At 47.1% G+C, this 18,257-nt stretch overlaps 1 protein-coding gene and 1 long non-coding RNA gene across 7 annotated transcripts; one reads left to right on the forward strand and one right to left on the reverse strand.

Moving 5' to 3' along the window:
• LOC110215941 (uncharacterized) lies at positions 1–3,382 on the reverse strand. 2 transcript variants are annotated; one of them, XR_002326654.2, is made up of 3 exons: positions 2,023–3,342; positions 1,444–1,689; positions 1–1,180 (listed from the first exon to the last, which is right to left on the reverse strand). It is a non-coding gene; the product is annotated as an uncharacterized LOC110215941 (long non-coding RNA). The 2 variants fall into 2 exon arrangements; XR_013487217.1 differs by having other exon boundaries at positions 1,444–3,382.
• Positions 3,383–3,816: 434 nt separating this feature from the next.
• Positions 3,817–17,876, forward strand: MSL1 (MSL complex subunit 1). Of its 5 annotated transcripts, none has more exons than XM_020997476.2 (10): positions 5,782–6,249; positions 6,396–6,521; positions 7,547–7,770; positions 9,202–9,584; positions 11,484–11,531; positions 11,964–12,028; positions 13,258–13,325; positions 14,103–14,227; positions 14,391–14,463; positions 15,336–17,876. In XM_020997476.2, exons 3-10 carry the CDS (start codon positions 7,568–7,570, stop codon positions 15,424–15,426), a joined length of 1,056 nt encoding a protein of 351 aa, XP_020853135.1. In that variant the 5' UTR covers positions 5,782–6,249; positions 6,396–6,521; positions 7,547–7,567; the 3' UTR covers positions 15,427–17,876. The 5 variants fall into 5 exon arrangements, with proteins under 5 accessions (XP_020853134.1, XP_020853133.1, XP_020853135.1 ...); XM_020997477.2 differs by having other exon boundaries at positions 6,396–6,478; XM_020997474.2 differs by lacking the exons at positions 5,782–6,249; positions 6,396–6,521 and adding an exon at positions 3,819–4,961.
• Positions 17,877–18,257: the final 381 nt, after the last annotated feature.

The raw sequence follows: 18,257 nt of genomic DNA on the forward strand, positions 1-18,257 counted from the left end.
TTTGGAATGAAAAGAAACTTTGACTCAGATTGTCTCTGAAATTTATTACCTGTATTGCCATGGACAAATTACTTAAGACTCTGAGCCTCGATTTCCTTATCTGAAAAATGGGGATCAGTACTATCCACATCACAAGGCTGAAGCCCAAATGAAATTATATGTAAGGTACTTTTAAAACCTTTCACAGTTATAGACATTGCCTGCTTTATGGTCAGTGGCACCCACCTCAACTTCTTTTCCCCACACTCCAGTTCACAACTTCTCAGTTCCAAGCTTGATGTCAAAAAACTCATCCTTTCTCTGCCTGTATAGTCTTCCTTGTACATTTACATTAGGGGAAGTGGGGATGAAACAAAGCCCAGTTTAGGGGTTCCCAGAGGAAACTCCCATACATCCAAGGCATCACCTGTCCTGGCTTCTCCTTTCACTTGGTCTTTCTGTCTTATAGACAAACCTCCAGATTTTGCTGTTGTCTAACCTTCCCCTCCCCTCAAACAATCCCCTCTGCCTCTTCACACGGTGTTTCCCTGAGCTGGGGGGGGGGGGAACCAGTGATGAATATAGTCAACTCTTGGTTTCTGAGCCGATACAGAAGAATCACTTCCAGACTTTTCCCTCCTTATGTGTGTGATTGGAGAGGATGAATCCTTTATTCCAAGGATCCTCTTTATAATCAGGGAACTGGGCTCTTAGCTGGTTCCTGAGGATGCCCCAGTACTCTACTAACATCATGTGGAATCTGGAGGGAGGAGTCAGCTTCTTTGCAGCCATCAATCTAAAATGGTTTTTCCCAGAATGGCTGCTTCTGATGCTATCCTGGTCCCTGGATCCTCCCATTTGGGTGGTGCAATTCTTTAAGTGACTAACTGGAAAGCTATGTTGGCCTAAAACCACTTAAGAAACAGAGAAGCTGCTTCATTCTATACTGTACCCCAGTCCCTGAACGCTACCCCCTGGGCTTTCCCACATTCACCCTGAAGAGGGCAGCTGTGCCCAGCCATTTGGCGGTGCCAACAATCCTGGGGAGGCTGGTTAACAAAACAACACAGTCACGTGTTTGAGGAGGGGTGCCCGAACAGGCTGCTGGGACAGGGAAGGGAAGGGAGGCCCACGTGGGGTGGGCAGAGCCAAGGGAAGGCTTTGGCGGGGTTGCCAGCAGTAGAAAATATCCAAACTTGAGCTGTTTAGGAAAAAAAAAAAAGCAGTACAGAGGAGGGCCTCCTGGTTGCAGTCGAGAGGCCCCTACAGGGAAAGGGGTAGGGGGAGGCTCCTTAACACACACACACATACATACATACATACATACATAGTTTGCAGAAACTTGGGAATGCTGGGTAGGATTTCTGCATGAAAGCACCCTTTAGATTAGAACTTCATCAGCCTATCCTCTTCCCCAAGGTCCAGGTTGGGGGATGGGGGTAGGGGAAAATAACCTCCACTCACATCTGATTTTTGTGCCATGTGGCACAAGGTGGTGCTCCACTGTAGTCTTTATTTTATCTTTCCAAGAGCCTCAGGAAACCCACATTGATGAATTCCCTGTCCTGGTGAGCAGCCAAAATGTCTCCTTTCCTTAAGCCCAGCCTTGATCCAGGAAGCCAAGGGGAAACCAAGTCCTGAGAGACTGGTACCAGACATGGGGTGGAGCACTACTAACTCCCCACCCTAGGCTCAGAGGCACTCTTCTCACTAATACAAAGAGCAAAAAGATGTTAGCAGTAAACTTGTCCATCAAAAAGCCAAAGGGAATAGGATTTAGAGCTTAAAAATGGTCTTAAGAGATCATATTCAAATGAATAGGTTAGACTAGATGAGAATGCCTATTGTTTCTTTAGAAAAGTGGTCTTGGAGCTAATTTTTACAGGATCCTTAAACTATTTTTCTTGAGTTTTTAGCTGTCAATCCCATTTTTCTCCCTCTGGAATGATCTTTGGGCACCTACTTCTTTTGGTCTCCAGTGTCAGCCATTGCATAAAGCTGAGTGGTTTGACTGCAGGGATTCTCTGTCTACAGAATACCTACTTCAAGGCCCCTGCTGGTTCATCCTGTTCATGCAGGGTCCAGAGCTTACGACTTCTCAAAGCCAAAAATCTCCAGCTGGGGGATTTTTAGAGGAGATGCATGTTGCTTTACAGGAAGGAAACCTAAATGGAAACAGGACTGTCTGAGTTAATGCCTTCACAAGGACCCATGGCTCAAGGGTACTTTGGGAAAGAAATAGTCCTGGGCTAAGAGAGAGTTAAATTCTCAATTGCAGGGAGTCTTCTGTGAGAGAGCTGGCCACTAGGAGGGCTCCTTTGCTCAGATCCAGTGGCTTAAACCTTTTGAGTGTTTCACGTTCTTGGCCTGCGAGATGGGGGAGGGGCTTTAATTAGAGGATTTCAAGATGTACCAAAGGTTCTTACTCTTCCCCCACGCACACCTCAGGTGGGGCTCTGGACACCAGGGAGAAAAACATTCCACTGAAATCTTTTGATGGTTCCTCTCCCCACCCCCAGGGAGATAGGAATTCTGTGAGAAATATGAAAAGGGCACCAAAGTTCCCATGAACGTTAAAAAAAAAAAGGATAAAGAACATGGTTGGCGGGGACAGTATTGAACACAGGTTATGGAAGTAGTACCCTCAGATCCAACAAAAAAAGCCCAAGACGGCAAAAACCCAAAACCAAAACCCTCTTAAGGCATATCTAAGATACCTTAAGCCCTTTAAGTGCCTTTCTAGGAGTGGCTGAGGATGGCTGTTAGAAATGGCAGTTGAGGAAGGGCAGTTGGGAGTTGGGAGCATCTCAGTAGGAGATTGTGATGACAACTCCCCTGCCCCCCAGGAGATCTTGGGTTTTCCTGTGGGAAAAGGCATCAACAGACAACACCCCCTCCCCTTCGTTTTCTATCTTGGCGGGGTAGAGATGATATAAAAAGAGGAAACGTCCACCTCAAATGGAGACTTGGACTCGGGATGCATGCTCCATGGAATGGCCAATTATTATTCCCCACTGTCCAGGCTTGTAACAGCAGGAGAAACGTGGCCAGGGAGAGAGAAAAGCGGTGGGCCGAATGCCATTCTGCACCGTTCTTCTCTCCTCCTGCATCCAAGGGCAGGGGTGCACGATGCCTGGAGTCATTGCTCTGCACCAAGTGGTTGGGTGCTCAGGTCATAGTTAATGAACGGAATAACATTCAGACTAGGGAAGGAACCCGCATCCCCCTCCCCTGCCCTTCTCCCTAACTCCTTTCTTCACTGCCTCCCCTTTCCCTAGGGGCCCCTTCAAAGCCTAATCCTCCCAGACCCAACCCCCACTCCCCTCCCCAACTCCCTGCAGCTTCCCTCCTTTCCCCCGGCTGTGCCACTTCTCCCTCCAAACGCCCTGGGCCTCCTCCTTTCAGCTCTCTCCCGCCCCTCCCTCCCTCCCTCCCCCAGCAGCTCCCCGCTCCCTCCTCCGCCCCCTCCCCTCCTCGCCCTGAATGGCGGCTTCGGCCCCTTTCACAATAGCGCCCCCTCCTCTCGTCTCCTTTTTCCCTTCCTCCCACTGCCCTCCCGGGCGCATGCGCCCTGAGCTCGGCGGCAGCGGGGACTCTGGCTCTGGGAGACTCCGTTTTTTTTAAAGGGAAACGCGAAGGCACGGGGGGCGGTGAAGGGGGTGGGGACCCCCAGGCAGTGAAGACCCTCGGGGGGGAGGGGGGCGGCGGCGACGAACAACCCCCCCCCAAGCAGCTGGCCCATCCCGCACGGGGGGGCCATGGAGGCGCGGGGCGGCTGAGGCAAGCTCCAGGGCGGGGGGCTGGAGCCGGGGCTGGGGCCGAGGCCGAGCGGCGGCAGCGGCGGCGGCGGCAGCGGACTCTGGGGATGAGCCCGGGGGCGGCCGGGTGCGGGCTCCCGCCTCCCAGGCGCAGGCGGAGGCGGCAGCGGCGGCGGCGGCAGCAGCAGCAGCAGCAGCGGCGGTGGGGCCCCCATGGGCGGGCGGCGCGCCCCAGCCGCGGCCTCGACTTCTCCTCACGGGGGCGGGATGGCGCCCCGGCCCGGGGGGAGCAGCGCTAGCCGAGGTCCGGGGCCGCGCCGCTGAGCCCAGCGCCGCGCCAGCCGAGCCCAGCCTGCCCAGCGCTCCCGCTCCCACCTGCCCTCGCCCCTCAGCCCAGCCCAGCCCAGCCCGCGCCCTCTGCCCCGGGCCACCATGACCATGAGATCGGCCGTGTTCAAGGCAGCCGCGGCGCCCGCCGGCGGCAACCCCGAGCAGCAGCAGCGGCTGGACTACGAGCGGACGGCGGCGCTGGGCGGGCCCGAGGAGGAGTCCGGGCCGCCCGAAGCCCAGTTTCTCTCTCGCCATCGTAAGCTCAAAGAGCCCGGGCCGCCTGTGGCCTCCTCGCAGGGGGGGAGCCCGGCGCCTTCCCCGGTCGGAGGAGGAGGAGGAGGTGGAGGAAGCGGCGGCGGCAAGGGCCGGGGTTTGGTGCTCCAGGCCGGGGCGGCCCCCGGGCAGCAGGAGGAGAGTTGGGGTGGCTCCGTGCCCCTGCCGTGCCCGCCCCCCGCCACCAAGCAAGCCGGGGTCGGGGGGGAGCCGGCCGCGGCTGGGGCGGGCTGCAGCCCCCGCCCCAAGTACCAGGCAGTGCTGCCCGGCCAGACGGGCTCCCAGGTGGCGGCGGCCGCGGACAAGGGCGGGGCCACCCCTCCCGCCGCCACCGCCTCGGATTCGGCGGGACCCCCGCCGCTCCCTCCGGCCGGGCCGCCGCCACTGCCGCCCGCCGCCGCCACTGCCACCGCCGCAGCCGGAACCCTGGCGGCCTCGGAGGGGCGATGGAAGAGCGTGAGGAAGAGCCCCCTCGGGGGCGGCGGCGGCTCGGGCGCCAGCAGCCAGGCCGCCTGCCTCAAGCAGATCCTCCTGCTGCAGCTGGACCTCATCGAGCAGCAGCAGCAGCAGCTGCAGGCCAAGGAGAAGGAGATCGAGGAGCTCAAGGCCGAGAGGGATTCGGTACGGGACGGGTTAATCGCGGTTCGGCTGCTGGGGGAGCGGTGCGCATGCTCCCCCTGGAGGAGGGGGTGGGTGGTGAGGTTAAAGGGCATCGCATGGTTAGGGGCGGTGTAGGGCTGTGGTCCACCTAGAGTTAACTTTGGGTGGCGGCGGGGGCTGCGGCTTCTGCTGAGGCGGCGGCGGTGGTAGTGGTGGTGGTGCGCATGTTTCTCTAGAGACATTGGGGTTAAAGGGCAAAGGCATGGTGAAGCGGGAGGGAAGGCTTTGCGCATTAAGGGGTTAAAATGGTAACTCTGGGTTTGGGAGATGCTGAAGAGAGAAGGGAACCCGGCAGCTAGGAGGTTAAATCCTTGGTGGGGGGAGAAACGACACAGAACAGCGCTGTGGGGTGCCTAATGAGGAGCTTGTGTGGAAAGGGTTAACTTAAAGGGCTACAGGGTTTGCAATGCATGTGGGGGAGGGAGAGAGCAGCTGCTGCTCCAACCACTGCAGCAACATCCTTTGGCAGGAGGGGTAACTGGTCCTTTTGTGGCAGGAGGTCTAGGGGTGACTTACAGTGAAACTCCACTTTAGATTCTAAAGAAAATTATATCGAACGAATCGCTGCCTTTGATTCCAGGGGGTCTGCAGTAGGATCCTGAGCTATAAAAACACACCCACACAGAAGAACCCCTCTTTTGAGCTTGAGTACTGGCTGTTTGAGGCTGGAGGGGTCTCCATAGGACATTGCAAGAGAGAGCTTGTTGAATATACTGGAAAGAAGCAAAATTCTCCTTTTAGGAATTTCAGAATAATAAAAAAAAAGATTTAATATGTTGTCTTTTTCTTGGAGGAAAAGAATATCCAGCCATATTTTAATAATTGGTAATTGAAGATACATCCATTTTAAAGACTGTTCCATCACCTTGAAATGTCAAAAAAGCAGTGGGGTACCATGGTCTACCATAGCCCAGGTCCCCATAAACTGAGGCTTTGCAGCTGCCTAAAAATAAACCTGTTCCCTATTTCTACACTTGTCGTGTTCAGGCTGCAGTGGACTTTTTTTTTTTTTGGCTTTGTGTGCGCCAGGGGATGAGCAGGAGAGCAGAGTGGCACTGCTGTTTTGTTTGCTTTCCAAATGATTCGGATCAGGCGGCAGTCAATCCTTGTATTCGAGGGTGCAGTCTTCAAGGTGGGATGGGAGCTGGGACAGGTCTCCTCAAAACATTTCATGGTGTACATTTGTGGAAGTTACCCAACATGGAGGTGGCCCTGCTCTGCTACTGTACTGCAGTCAAAGGGTGTGATGGTACTGTAATTACAACACATCCTATCCTTACGTGAGGGACTTGGAGGGGAGGGGGGTTGGACGGGAGGAGGGGGGAAGAGAAGAAATCAAGGAAATGTCACCCACAAACCGTGGTTAAGTAACGTTAAGGCTGTGACTCAAAACAGATACCAGGAGATGAATTGAGAGTTATGGCTGACACTGGGGGGCCCTTTCTGCTGATTGTCGAGGTCTCTGCTCAGTTCCTGAGGTAATGGTCCCTACGAACTGCTCTCCTAGGCAGAAAGAGTGGGGTGAGTTGAGGATAAAAGAGTGTCAGTCTTAACTTGGCGTTCACTGCTTCTGTTGTGTATTGCAGTCTTAACGTTGCTTAAGCTTCTTTTTCTTATTCCATTTCTGTTGGCCTCTGAACTGGATCTTTGCAGCTGAATGGTATAATGGAGGTAGCATTGATTACTGTGTAACTAAAAGGAAATTCTTGTTTCAGGTTATCAATTGAATGGTTGGCACCTTTTCTCCAAATATTTTAATTTCAAGTATTGAATGATAGTCAAGGCCTTCATCCTTTTTATTTGATGATTTCAGTCACCTTCCTCCTTCATTTTTTTCTTTTAGGATGGGGGGAGGGAATTATCAGTACTGTTAATGTGGCATATAAGTCATTTATGGCAGTTGACCTCAAATGCAGAGGTTACATGCAGGATTTCCCTTGAATGATTGCTGAGATTTTAAGGAACTGATTTCTTTCCCAAATCCTTCAATTGGAGGACTTAGTGTTTTCCAGAGAGTTTTTCAGTAGTAGTGAGGTCCTCAGAGTGGCACCTTCTGTTGTGAGATCTTATTTCATGCACAACATGCCATTTGGACCTTGTCCTTACATATGAGGATTTGGGAAGGTACGACTTAGAAGAAGAATGGAGGTGTAGAGGGTGGGGTCTGGGGAAATTTGGGACCTACCAAAAGGTGAGTTCTAAAAACTCCATTGCTGATTTGGGGCTGCTTTATTGGCAGCATAAGATCAGAACACTGAAAGAAGAGGTCTGTTCTCCTGCTTTTGGGAGGCATCTTCTACCAGAACAACAAGGTATATCCTATATTCATTGTATTCTGTTTAACTCCTACAGTTAATGGTCTACCTTTGTCTCCCATATCATGTGTGTTGAGGAGAGTTATCCAAACTGCTGTTTGTCTGCTAATGAAAAATTAGTTGAATCTGATAGGGAAGGGGGAAATAGATGATCCTGCCTCCCAAATAGGGCTGAGTACCTGTGTTTAGTTTTTATGTTAAGTCTATAGTTTGTAACTTTTTCCTTTGTAGCTCCTTGCTCGGATTGAACGTATGGAAAGACGGATGCAGCTGGTGAAGAAGGATAACGAGAAAGAGAGGCACCGGCTGCTTCAAGGCTATGAGACTGAAGAGCGGGAGGAGCCTGAACTTTCTGAGAAGATTGAGCTGGAATGCCAGACCGAACTTTCAGAGACATCCCAGGCCCTGCCATCAAAACCTTTCTCATGTGGGCGGAGTGGGAAGGGACACAAAAGGTAACACAATTGTCCCAGGCCTGGGGCAGGTGCATCCACGACGCCTGTATCTAGGGGGAAGGAGGTGTGCAAGGGGTGATCTGAGACATGGGGCAGAGGCCAAGATTCACCAAATGGTCAGCGAGAAGGGTTCCTCTAGGCAATCCCAACAGTCAAGTCATCCAGTGTTTTAGATGCCTTTTCTGCACCTGAAGTCTGCTAGCAACATGGGGTAGGATCACGGGAGCCACAGAGACAAATCAGCCCTATGGAGATAGCATAACAGAAGTAGGGATGAAGCGGACAGAGTCCAGGGATCAGGAAGATCTGGGTTCAAATTTGATCTCAGGTAGTTATTATATTAGCTGGGTGACTCTGGTCAAGTCACTTTTTTTGTCTGCCTCAGTTTCCTTTTCTGTAAAATGAAGATTAAAATAGCACCTACCTCCCAGGATTGCTGTGAGGGTCAAATGGGATGATAATTGTAAGGGGCTTAGCACAGTGCCTGGCACCTAATAGGGGCTATTTAACTGTTATCTCACACACCGGACCGGCCAATTCAGTTATCTCCAGGTGTTAGAAAGGGTGGGGGCAGACCCTGAGGGCTCTAGGAATGCTGAGATGGGAGGACTCATTTTCTCTTCTGTGAAATTTGAGGGAGGGAGCCAGAGGCTCCCTGAGGTCCCTCCAGCCTGGATGCTCTGGTGTTTTGGCTCTGCTACTTGTCAAGAGTTAGGAGAGGGCTTGTGATGATGGGGTAGGTTTTAGAGGCAGTGTTGGAACTGAGATAGAGGCAGAGAGAAAAGGATGAAGACTGAAAGGGCAAGGAATAGGCTGAGGAAGAGACTGAGCAGGTGTCTCAGGAGTAGCACGGTGAGGAGAGGAACGCAGGAGTGGAAGTGGATGCTGGAGAGTGATGGTGACTTTACCATGCCGTGGGGCTGGATATTAGGCAGCCTTGATTGTCAGGCTATTAAGTTTGGATCCACGAGGTAGGACTGCTAATTATAAGTTGTTGCGCTATGTACATTTTAGGAGGGCAAGACAGCTTAGTGGATAAAGTGCTAGACTTGAGGGAACCAGTTCTTCAGCTGGGTCCTTTTTCTGCCTCAGAAACAGTTAACTATCAGTGTTACTCTGAGCAAATAACCTTTCTAGGCCTCAGTTTCCTATCTGGAATTCAGGGGTTGCACTAGATGATCCTTTCTTGTTTTAAATCTGCGATGCTATGATCTATAATTTGATTAAAGCAAAGGAGGACCCTAAAGCTTGCTTGTAATTCTTGAATTCTACAAATGGCTTTAAGAATTTATGTCAGTGTCTGTGTTACAAAGGTAAGGTTCCTTAAACACTGGTCCTCTGGGGACAAAGAGGGCTAAAGTTCTCACTTCCTTTCATCAAATTTCATTCAGAAATCATTACATTGGGTTTATATCTTTCCCTTTTCAATAGGAAATCCTCATTTGGAAGTGCAGAGAGAAAAACTCCAGTTAAAAAGCTGGCTGCTGAATTTTCAAAAGTCAAAACAAAAACTCCTAAGCACTCTCCTGTTAAAGAGGAACCCTGTGGCTCCTTACCTGAAACTGTATGTAGACGTGAACTGAGGAGCCAAGAGACTCCAGAAAAGCCCCGGTCTTCAGTGGACACCCCCCCCAAACTCTCTGTCCCCCAGAAGGCACCCAGCACTCACCCCAAGGAGAAAGCCTTCACAAGCGAGCTAGAAGAATTGCCGTACCTTTCCACCACAGAAATGTACTTGTGTCGTTGGCACCAGCCTCCCCCATCACCATTACCATTACGGGAACCCTCTCCAAAGAAGGAGGAGACTGTAGCAAGTAAGGCATAGCGAACACTTGCTCTTATACCCTAGTGGTGGCGGTCAAGCTAACACGTGTGAAAATGCCATTGGCATTTTTTAAAAGGTACAATCAATAAAGCAGCGTTCTGTCAAGAGTGTGTAAGTTAACAGCCAGAGACAGACACTGTGCAGGCATTGCAAATAGATGGAATTACTGAAAATGTACTCAATGTATTGCCTGCTTACAATCCTGGGAGATGTTTGCCAGTAAGTTGATTCTCACATGAGCACCAGACTTGGGTGTGTAGTCTCCAGAAACTTGCATGCCCTCTGAGAGATGTGAGTTTTTCTGTGCTCTGAAATGCATAGAATTTAAACTTTGCCATGCATAACTGTTCCTGCAGTTGATATTTATGTAAAGCCTCGGAGGCTGGCCTTTGGGTGCTCTCAGGGACTAAAGAGTATTTTAGGGGCGGGGAGACAGTTTGGGCAGGGGAGGTTCACAATTGGGTCTTCCCTCTTTGATTATACAAACACTCATTTGTATCTTAGTCTTGGTCTGAGGGGGCAAAAGGTATCCCCTAAAGACCAGCAGTTCCATTTTTTCTTAATATATTTCACAAAGGGTCCAAAATGTGAAGAACTCACTTTAATTTCAGGTAGCCTATTGGTTGTTGATATATTTAAATAAAATGAAACAATAAGGACTTTCTTGGGGTGTATCTGAGCTATTGGGAGGGTGGGAGGAGTGGTATCTTGATTATCTCCCTTTACCTCCCCCCATAGCTTCCCTACAGAGGTACTTTCATACCACCCATGCCAAACTGTAACTCTAATGCTCCTTCAGTCATGTAATTTGAGCCTGTCAGTCATTGTGGGTGCTCCAGGGTGGTGGGGAAACCTTCTGGAATAGAGTTGTAGCCTTGAGTGTGTGATGTTGTGCTTTGCTCCTAGCAGGGATGGGGATGGGAATCCATTCCAGAAAGGAAAGTGCAGTCTCCAGACTTTGTCCGTCTGTCCTAGTGCTGAAATTGGAATGGTGGAGAGATTGCTCTCAATTTCACTGGGCCTGTGAATTTAAGGGGGTGGGAGAAAGGCTAGGAGAGAATCATGAATTAGGTCCAGATTTCTTGTCGGTTCAATCAGATGAACAGGTTCATCCTTTTTGGGTTTACCTTGCTGCCATAGCAACACCATGTAACAACATAAAGACAAAAGGGAAAGCGGCTCCTCATCCAGTCTGGAAAATGGCTGAGCTGGAGAAGCTATTCTTTGTGTCTGGCTGTTTTTGGAAATGAGACTTAAATTCTAAACCATTTACTTGAAATTATGGGGAAAACAGGGACCGAAAAGCCTGATTTGGGGGCACTGGATCCATTGAAGAAACAAAGATGTAAATATATATGTGACTCCTTATTCTCAATAGCCCTATTTCATGTGAAAATCTCAGTGGCTTCTTTCAAGGGAATCAGCTTCCTGTTCTGTGCCTGTTGTTCAGGCTAGATCAGCCAAGGTGTAGTCTATGTAAAGGGGAAGAGGAAATTATTTAAGAAGAAAGAACACGTCTGCAAGTTTTAAGAACACCAATCTTGTATTTGAAAATAGGATCAACTCTTACTCACCTGCCATGTTCTGAGTTTAGGGTTTTATATCCTTGGCCATCAACTGTTGCAAAGAAATCATCCTAAATAATGAAGAGAAAGAAGAAATCTCAGTGTAAATGGTGGTGGGCTTATTTTTTCCTCTTTTTCTTCTTTTTTCTCCCTTCTTAAGAAAGAGAGAATTTCTCCCCACGCACCTTCCCACCCCTCCCAAAAAAAAAGGCTTATTAGAAAAAACTTCAAATCTCCTTACTGATGATTTCTTTCCTCCATTTTGGGTGTGGGCTATTTTTTCCTTTTACACTGAGATTCTTCTTCTTTCCTGCATTATTTAGGATGTCTGATGTCATCAAGTGTTGCAGGAGAAACTTCAGTCTTGGCTGGTGAGTAGAATAGGAATTTTGCTGGCTGGGGCCTTGGGTGGGTGCTGGGAGGCTGGAGGATGTCAAGGAGCTTCATTCCTCATCCTTTCATTTTGGGAAAGTAATGTTCTTTAGTAGATAAAGTTCTCAAAATTACAATGAAATTTCAGTTCTTTTTCAGGAGCCACAATTCCATTTTATGAGTGGACAGTTATGGGCTTAGTTTTTTGTTGGACTCTTAGGTGGTCAGACTGCACTGGTATTTTAGGTTCTTATATATCATAGCAAGCACACTGATTATGCCTCCAGGAGAGTCCATAGAATGGATTCCTATCACATGGTAACTTTGTTTTGTATGGAGAGACCACTTTTCTTAGCAAATAACAGGTGTCTTAGGTGACTTTGAATTTAAGGATCTTTCTTCTCCCTCCCTCTCTTATTTTTTTTTTCCAGTTCCTTCTTGGAGGGACCACACTGTAGAGCCTCTGAGAGATCCAAATCCTTCAGAGCTCTTGGAGGTAGGTATCAAGCATTTGGTGTAGGAGAGACCTGCAGGAGAAAATGTGGGTACTAGATAAATATTTCCATAGTGTGTGTGGTTTTCCATTGGGCTAGAATATTAGACCTGGAAGAAATTTAAGAGATTGTCTAGTTCAACTCATTCTATTTAATTTTCTTAGAGATAGGGATATAGTCTGGACCCAGAAGAAACTCCTTCTGGCAGTACAAGTGGGCATCTTATCTACCACTAGTGATTTTAGTTGCCTGGAGCACTCTTGAGAGTGTGACTTGCTCAGGGTCACATGACCAGCATATGTTAGAGGAAGGACTGGAACCGAGGTCTTTCTAGCTTCAGGGCCAGCTTTTGAGCCCCTCTACTACACTGTCTTATTCTTAATAAGTTTTTATTGATGGCTTTCATTTTCTGCGCCCTTCCTCTTGCCAGAACTAACATAAATAGTAAAGTAACAATACCCTACCTAGTGATTTCTTCTGCAGCAGTCAACCCCAGTGGTCCCCCTTATGTCGCTGCTGAGAGGAAGGAGGCATATTTCATCATTTTTTCTCCAGGATTTAACCTGTTATTGTATGAAGGAGGAAACTGAAGCCTGAAGAGGGGAAGTGACTGACTTCTGAGGTCACACAGCTAGTTAGTGGTTCTAAATGGACCCTCATAAAGGTAGTTAGAGCAAAGGAAGGCATCATTCTTAGCAGAGAAGTTGGCTCTTACCACTTTGCCGAGAACTTAGGGTTACTATGAGTAGGTTTGATTATTGGAGTTTATCTGTTTTAGAGTGGGTATATTGAGCCTCCTCCCCACCCTACCCCTCCACATTAACTAGCCCTGAGCAGCAACAGTAGCTGAGGCGGAATCCAAAGCCCAGGCAGAAATAAGGATAAAGCCTAGATTACAATTAAGCATTCCTTCCCTACACTGAATGCAGGTGTTAGCCCATCCAGCTCCTCCCCATCCTATTTGTGTCCCCTGACCTGAACACTTATAGTCTATTTTAATCCAAATAATAGTGTATGTGTGTTTCTAGAGGAATGTTGTATCATGGGCTATTTCAGTTTGATAGGAATCTCTTTCCTAGTGGGAATCCCTGTGTGTGGGAGAGACTAATACATTGAAGGAATGAGCTTTTTGTTCTGCCATCAAAAAGTTCACACCCCCGATGGGGGGGGCGGGGAGCAGATGGATATTACCTGTTAATGAAGGGCTTAATGCCTACTGTTGTCTACACAGAACCTGGATGACAGTGTCTTTTCAAAGCGGCATGCGAAACTGGAGCTGGATGAAAAGAGAAGGAAAAGGTAAGGCCTGAGATGGCCATCCTGGGGACAGGCCAACCTTGGGATCTTGAGTCCCTCTTTCATTCTGGACAATCATTCACACAATTAAGCTGTCTTATTAACTTACCAGCTTTCCCATGTGTTGGAAGCCTGATTTCGAAGTAGAAGTTTCTTTAGATCAACCCAGGTTTGGCTCTTCCTTTCCTCAGTCCTTCCCTTACTTGGCTCTTCCAGCAAAAGAAATAGTAGGGAAAGAAATGGCAATGACAGGTGGGCATAGTGAGGGACACTTTTTTAAATATAATTTTTAATAAATGCATAAATTAAGACCATAAACTGTGGTCCTCATGGCACTTAGGTATTTGTTTTGTGATGTCTCTTCCTGTGTGTTAACAGTGAAATTTGCCAATAACTTTTGGCAAAAAATAGCATAGTATAATAACATTTGACATTTATATGGTGCTTTAAAATTTGCAAAGCATTTTGCTTACACTCTTTCCTTGAGCTTCACAAGAACCCTGTGAGTACTACAGTTATTCTTCGTATTTTACAAGTGAGGAAACTGAGGTTGGGAGAGGTTGAGTTACTTGCTTTTATCAGTCAGTGCAGGAGGCGGCATTTAAGCTCAGGACTTGCTGACTGCTCCAAACTCTGACCACCATGCCATGATTCACTCTCCTATGTGGTGAGGCCCCCACAATTTTCATGCATAGGGGTGGAATTTTCAGATGTTGTCTAGGGCATACAGATGCCTTGGCCCAGCTCTGTTTTTCAGTAGCTGGTTTGTTTTTTTTCCAGATGGGATATTCAGAGGATCAGGGAACAAAGAATTTTACAGCGACTGCAGCTCAGAATGTATAAAAAGAAAGGAATTCAGGAATCTGAGCCTGAGGTTACCTCATTTTTCCCTGAGCCAGATGATGGTAAGTTCCATCTACCCAATGGCATGGGTTGCATTAAGAACAGGGTTGCAGAACTCTAGGGTACAGCATACTTGGGTCTGTGGCACATATAGAGACAGCCTATGGTGTCTTCTTCACAGTGCTTACTGAAAAGGTTCCATTTGATTGTTTTTTTCCCCCATAGTTGAAAGTTTGCTGATTACCCCCTTCTTGCCTGTTGTAGCATTTGGACGACCATTACCAAAATTGACCCCACAGTAAGTACTAGACTTTGTTTTCTTTTTTTTTTTAAAGCTTTACTGAAAGAACAAACATACCTTTAGTTTTGTATACCATATTTTCTTATATACAGCCCACTCCCACCTCCCTCCATCACTAGCCCTCATGTGAATTCACCCTTCCTTATAGCAAAGCAAAATAATTAAGCAAAAACTAGCAGCGTAATAGTCTGTCACCATACATAACATTTCACACTTTCAGCCCTGCACCTCTTTACCAAGAAGAAGGAAGCATAGTCCACCATTTGTCCTCTGGGACCATGATTGTGTATTGTGGTTACTGTTTGGCTACTTTTGTGTTGTTTTCTTTTACATTATTGTGGTTATTATTTATATGGGTTCATAGTTCTACCTTCTTTGTTCTGTCCCAGTTCGTACAAATTTTCCCATGTTTCTCTGAATTCTTCACATTCATCTCATGGTGCAGTAATATTCAGTTACATCATAATACACACAGTATGTCCAGCCATTGCCCACTTGATAGGCACCTGCTTTATTTCCATTGCTATCCCAGGAAAATCCAGGTTTTCTTTTTCAGCTCAGGTAATCCAGCTCCCCTGTGTACCTCACAAAAGCCTGGTGAGATATAAATAAGGTGGGGCAAAGCGCTGTGGTTCTCCTCTTAGAAATTGGCTATTGGAACTGCACAGTCCCTAAGAGAACAGGAGGATTGAGTTAGAAATAGAAACTCCACTTACTTGGCTTCCTCAGCAGACTTTGAGGGAGAAGACTCACACCAAGCCTGGAAAGCAGAAGTCAAGGCTTGGCGTGACTCTCCTCTGTGCCTCTACTCCTGTCCTCAATCTCTTCCTCTCCCAGTGCCGCCAGTTGATTTTTGCTGTTTTCGCTAGGAATTTTGAGCTGCCCTGGTTGGATGAGCGCAGCCGCTGCAGGCTGGAGATCCAGAAAAAGCAGACACCTCACAGGACGTGTAGGAAATAGCGGTGCTGGCAAGAGACCTTTATCTTCAGATGGTTGTAGCCTGCCATTTCCAGAGAATGGCCGAGACCTGTGTATGTGACACGATCACCCAAACCCTGCGTTCTCCTATCTGTTATCACTCACTGATAATGCCCTTATGTGCTTCCTTTGAGTTTGGGTGTTTTTGTTTTTTCATTCTGTTTTCACAAAACCTCCTTTGTTGGGCTTATTTTGGGGATGGGGTTTTGTTTGTTCTTTCCCACTTTTGGGAATGAGTTCTTGAGTTAATCTGCAAGGCCCTCTCTGGCAGGAAGCTTCAAAGGGTCCTGTATTTGACTTTTAGTGGTCACTAGATAGAGATTCTTGGTGAGCCAAACTTTGCCTAGAAAAGATATATATTAGTGTTCTGTGGCATTGGGCATGGTGGTGTAGATCCACCCTAAAATGGCTCAAGGTTAGCTTAAAGGCCAAATGAAGAGTGGAGAAAAATAACATAATAGGCCCTCCTCACTGAGTGGAAAGAGGTCTGAGGAGCCAGTGGGCTTATTAGACAAGGATCCTCTTAAACTGTTGTGTGATTTATCCTCATAGGGATGGGCAAGGGGAAGTTTAGTTATGGTTATTTTCTTGGTTAGTAAATAAATTGAGTCCCATTCCGTGTCCTTCTTCCTCCCCTCCTCTCAGTCTTCCTCAAAAGCCTTTGTATCTTGTGAGTGGTAAAGAGAATGGGCTCTTAATTTAATTTACTAGCCCACCCTACTCTCACAGTATAATCCGATAAAACCGGGTAGCCTGAATAACAAGGCATTTGAGATGCCCGTATGTCAGATCACTTCTGAAGTATTCCTTATTGAGACTCTGTCGTTTTAGTTCTTGGTGGCGGGTAAAGATCTGGGGGGTGGGGGGGAGAGGAGATGCTTCTATGTACTTCATTTGGCTGACAAATATGTCCGCATATTGATGTACTTGATAGAATATTCTTTGTGAAAATAGAATTCTACACGCACAATATTGGTTCCTTTTTTTCCATTTTGTTTAAGTGTTTCAGGGTAGCACTCCCAGGCAACTGTGTAAGAGACCTGTACTAGCTGGAGGAGAGATAGAGCCAAGGCTTCAGCTATAGGAATTGCATTTTTGTTTTAGCCTTCAGGACTCTTGTGAGAATTGAGTTTCTAGTCTCTATGCAGTGAAGGCGGAAGGACTTGGATCCTTAAAGGAAATTTGCTGTACCTAAAACCATAAGCACTTTTAGGGGAGAAGTCAAAATAGAGAGTGTGTGGCTAGCCCCTTAGTGGAAATAGAATAGGACACCAGTGTTGGAAGGAAGAGGAGAAAAGCTACTTCTTACACTGTTCATCTTGTGAGGTGTTGGTCTGCATTCCTTGGGTTTGATTTTTTTTATATTCTCCCAGCAGCACACAGTATTCATGGAAGATATTACAACTTTTATTCTCTTTTTTGGTGGGTTGGAGTGAGCTGTGGTTTTTTCTTCATTAACTCCTCCTGTTAAGGAGAAAGAATGATCTGCAACTGACCCCAATAGGTAGGTTAATGCAGCAAGGTTATAGAAGGAAAGTAGGACTCCTTCCCCTAGCTGCCCTCAGCTAACACCTTAACATTCAGGAGGAGGGGAGATCTCCAGAAAAACCAGCCCAGATTCTTTATATGTACTTTTTCTTTGCTCTTTCTTCAATCACTGTATCCCAGGCTGGGTACCTCACCTGGTGGTACTGATCCATCATCATTTTCTGACATTGGAAAAGGAAGACTAGCCAATGCCTCTGCTTTCTTCTTCACTGTTTCTCCCTGGCTTCTGTCCTTGTTATTTTGCTGAAATTCCTACTATGGGGCCTGCTTCAGCTGCTGGTTGAAGCAAGTTTGACCTTCAGCTTGTGTCCTACCCAGGGGATTTGTCAGGATTCTGAATTCTAGCTAGTGTAACAGGAATCCCTGAGGTGCTATCTGACCAGGCAGAAGCTGCTCCTGCTCCCATGGTTCTCCCTGCCCTGCAGAGCCCTTGTGTCTTGCCCCACTGGCAGGCTTCTGCAGTTGTTTTCATTCTCACACATCCAGGTTTCCTGAGAAAAGGGTCAGAGAGTAGGCTAGTAAAGTACCAAAAGTTAAATTGACAGTGGGTGTTTTTAGAGTGTGGGGAAAAAATAGTCTTATTTCTCCCTATATGGGATACAACACTGTGAAATTCAATCTTCAACTGAAGGCCCTGCAATTCTTTCCTATAACATAGTTCTTTGTTTTTAATATCTTGCTTTAACCAAGTTTAAGCTAGTGTTAATAAATTAAAAGAAAAGCAACTTGTCTGTCCACTTAAGCTTTTTTGTTTTATACCCATTTCACACATTGTTGTCTGTGTTGTAATTCATACTTTTGATACCATTTCTGATGTGTAAAATTGGTTGTCTTGTAAATATCTTATAAAAATTCAATTGTAAATAAACTATTGTGGCTGTTAATTTTTTTGAATTTCTGCTTCAGTTTGTTAGATTTAACAGTGTTAATGGGGAGTATTAAACATTTCTGCCTGTATGTTTTAAAAAATTGAAAAAATCCTTTTTTACAATAAAATAGAAAAAACAGCCATTGTTTTTCCTGTTTTTACAAAAGTACCACTTCAGCTGGCTGCCAGGGGTGCAGCATGTGTTTCATTCCTCTCATCTTGTGTTCCCTTTGTATATGAGTGTTTTGTATTTATGTTTAAGATCGAATCAGATTACTTGACAAATGCAACCACAGAAACCACCGTTCAGTGATCTAATGAGTTAAGTCAAGATTAAGACCATCTAGGTATGTTCCTTAAAGGTGTTCAGTGTTATGTAAGGTTCAAATGGACGAGA

This window comes from Phascolarctos cinereus, unplaced genomic scaffold (genome assembly GCF_003287225.1).
Source record: "Phascolarctos cinereus isolate Bilbo 61053 unplaced genomic scaffold, phaCin_HiC Scaffold_5;HRSCAF=322, whole genome shotgun sequence".
Lineage (NCBI taxonomy): Eukaryota > Metazoa > Chordata > Mammalia > Diprotodontia > Phascolarctidae > Phascolarctos > Phascolarctos cinereus.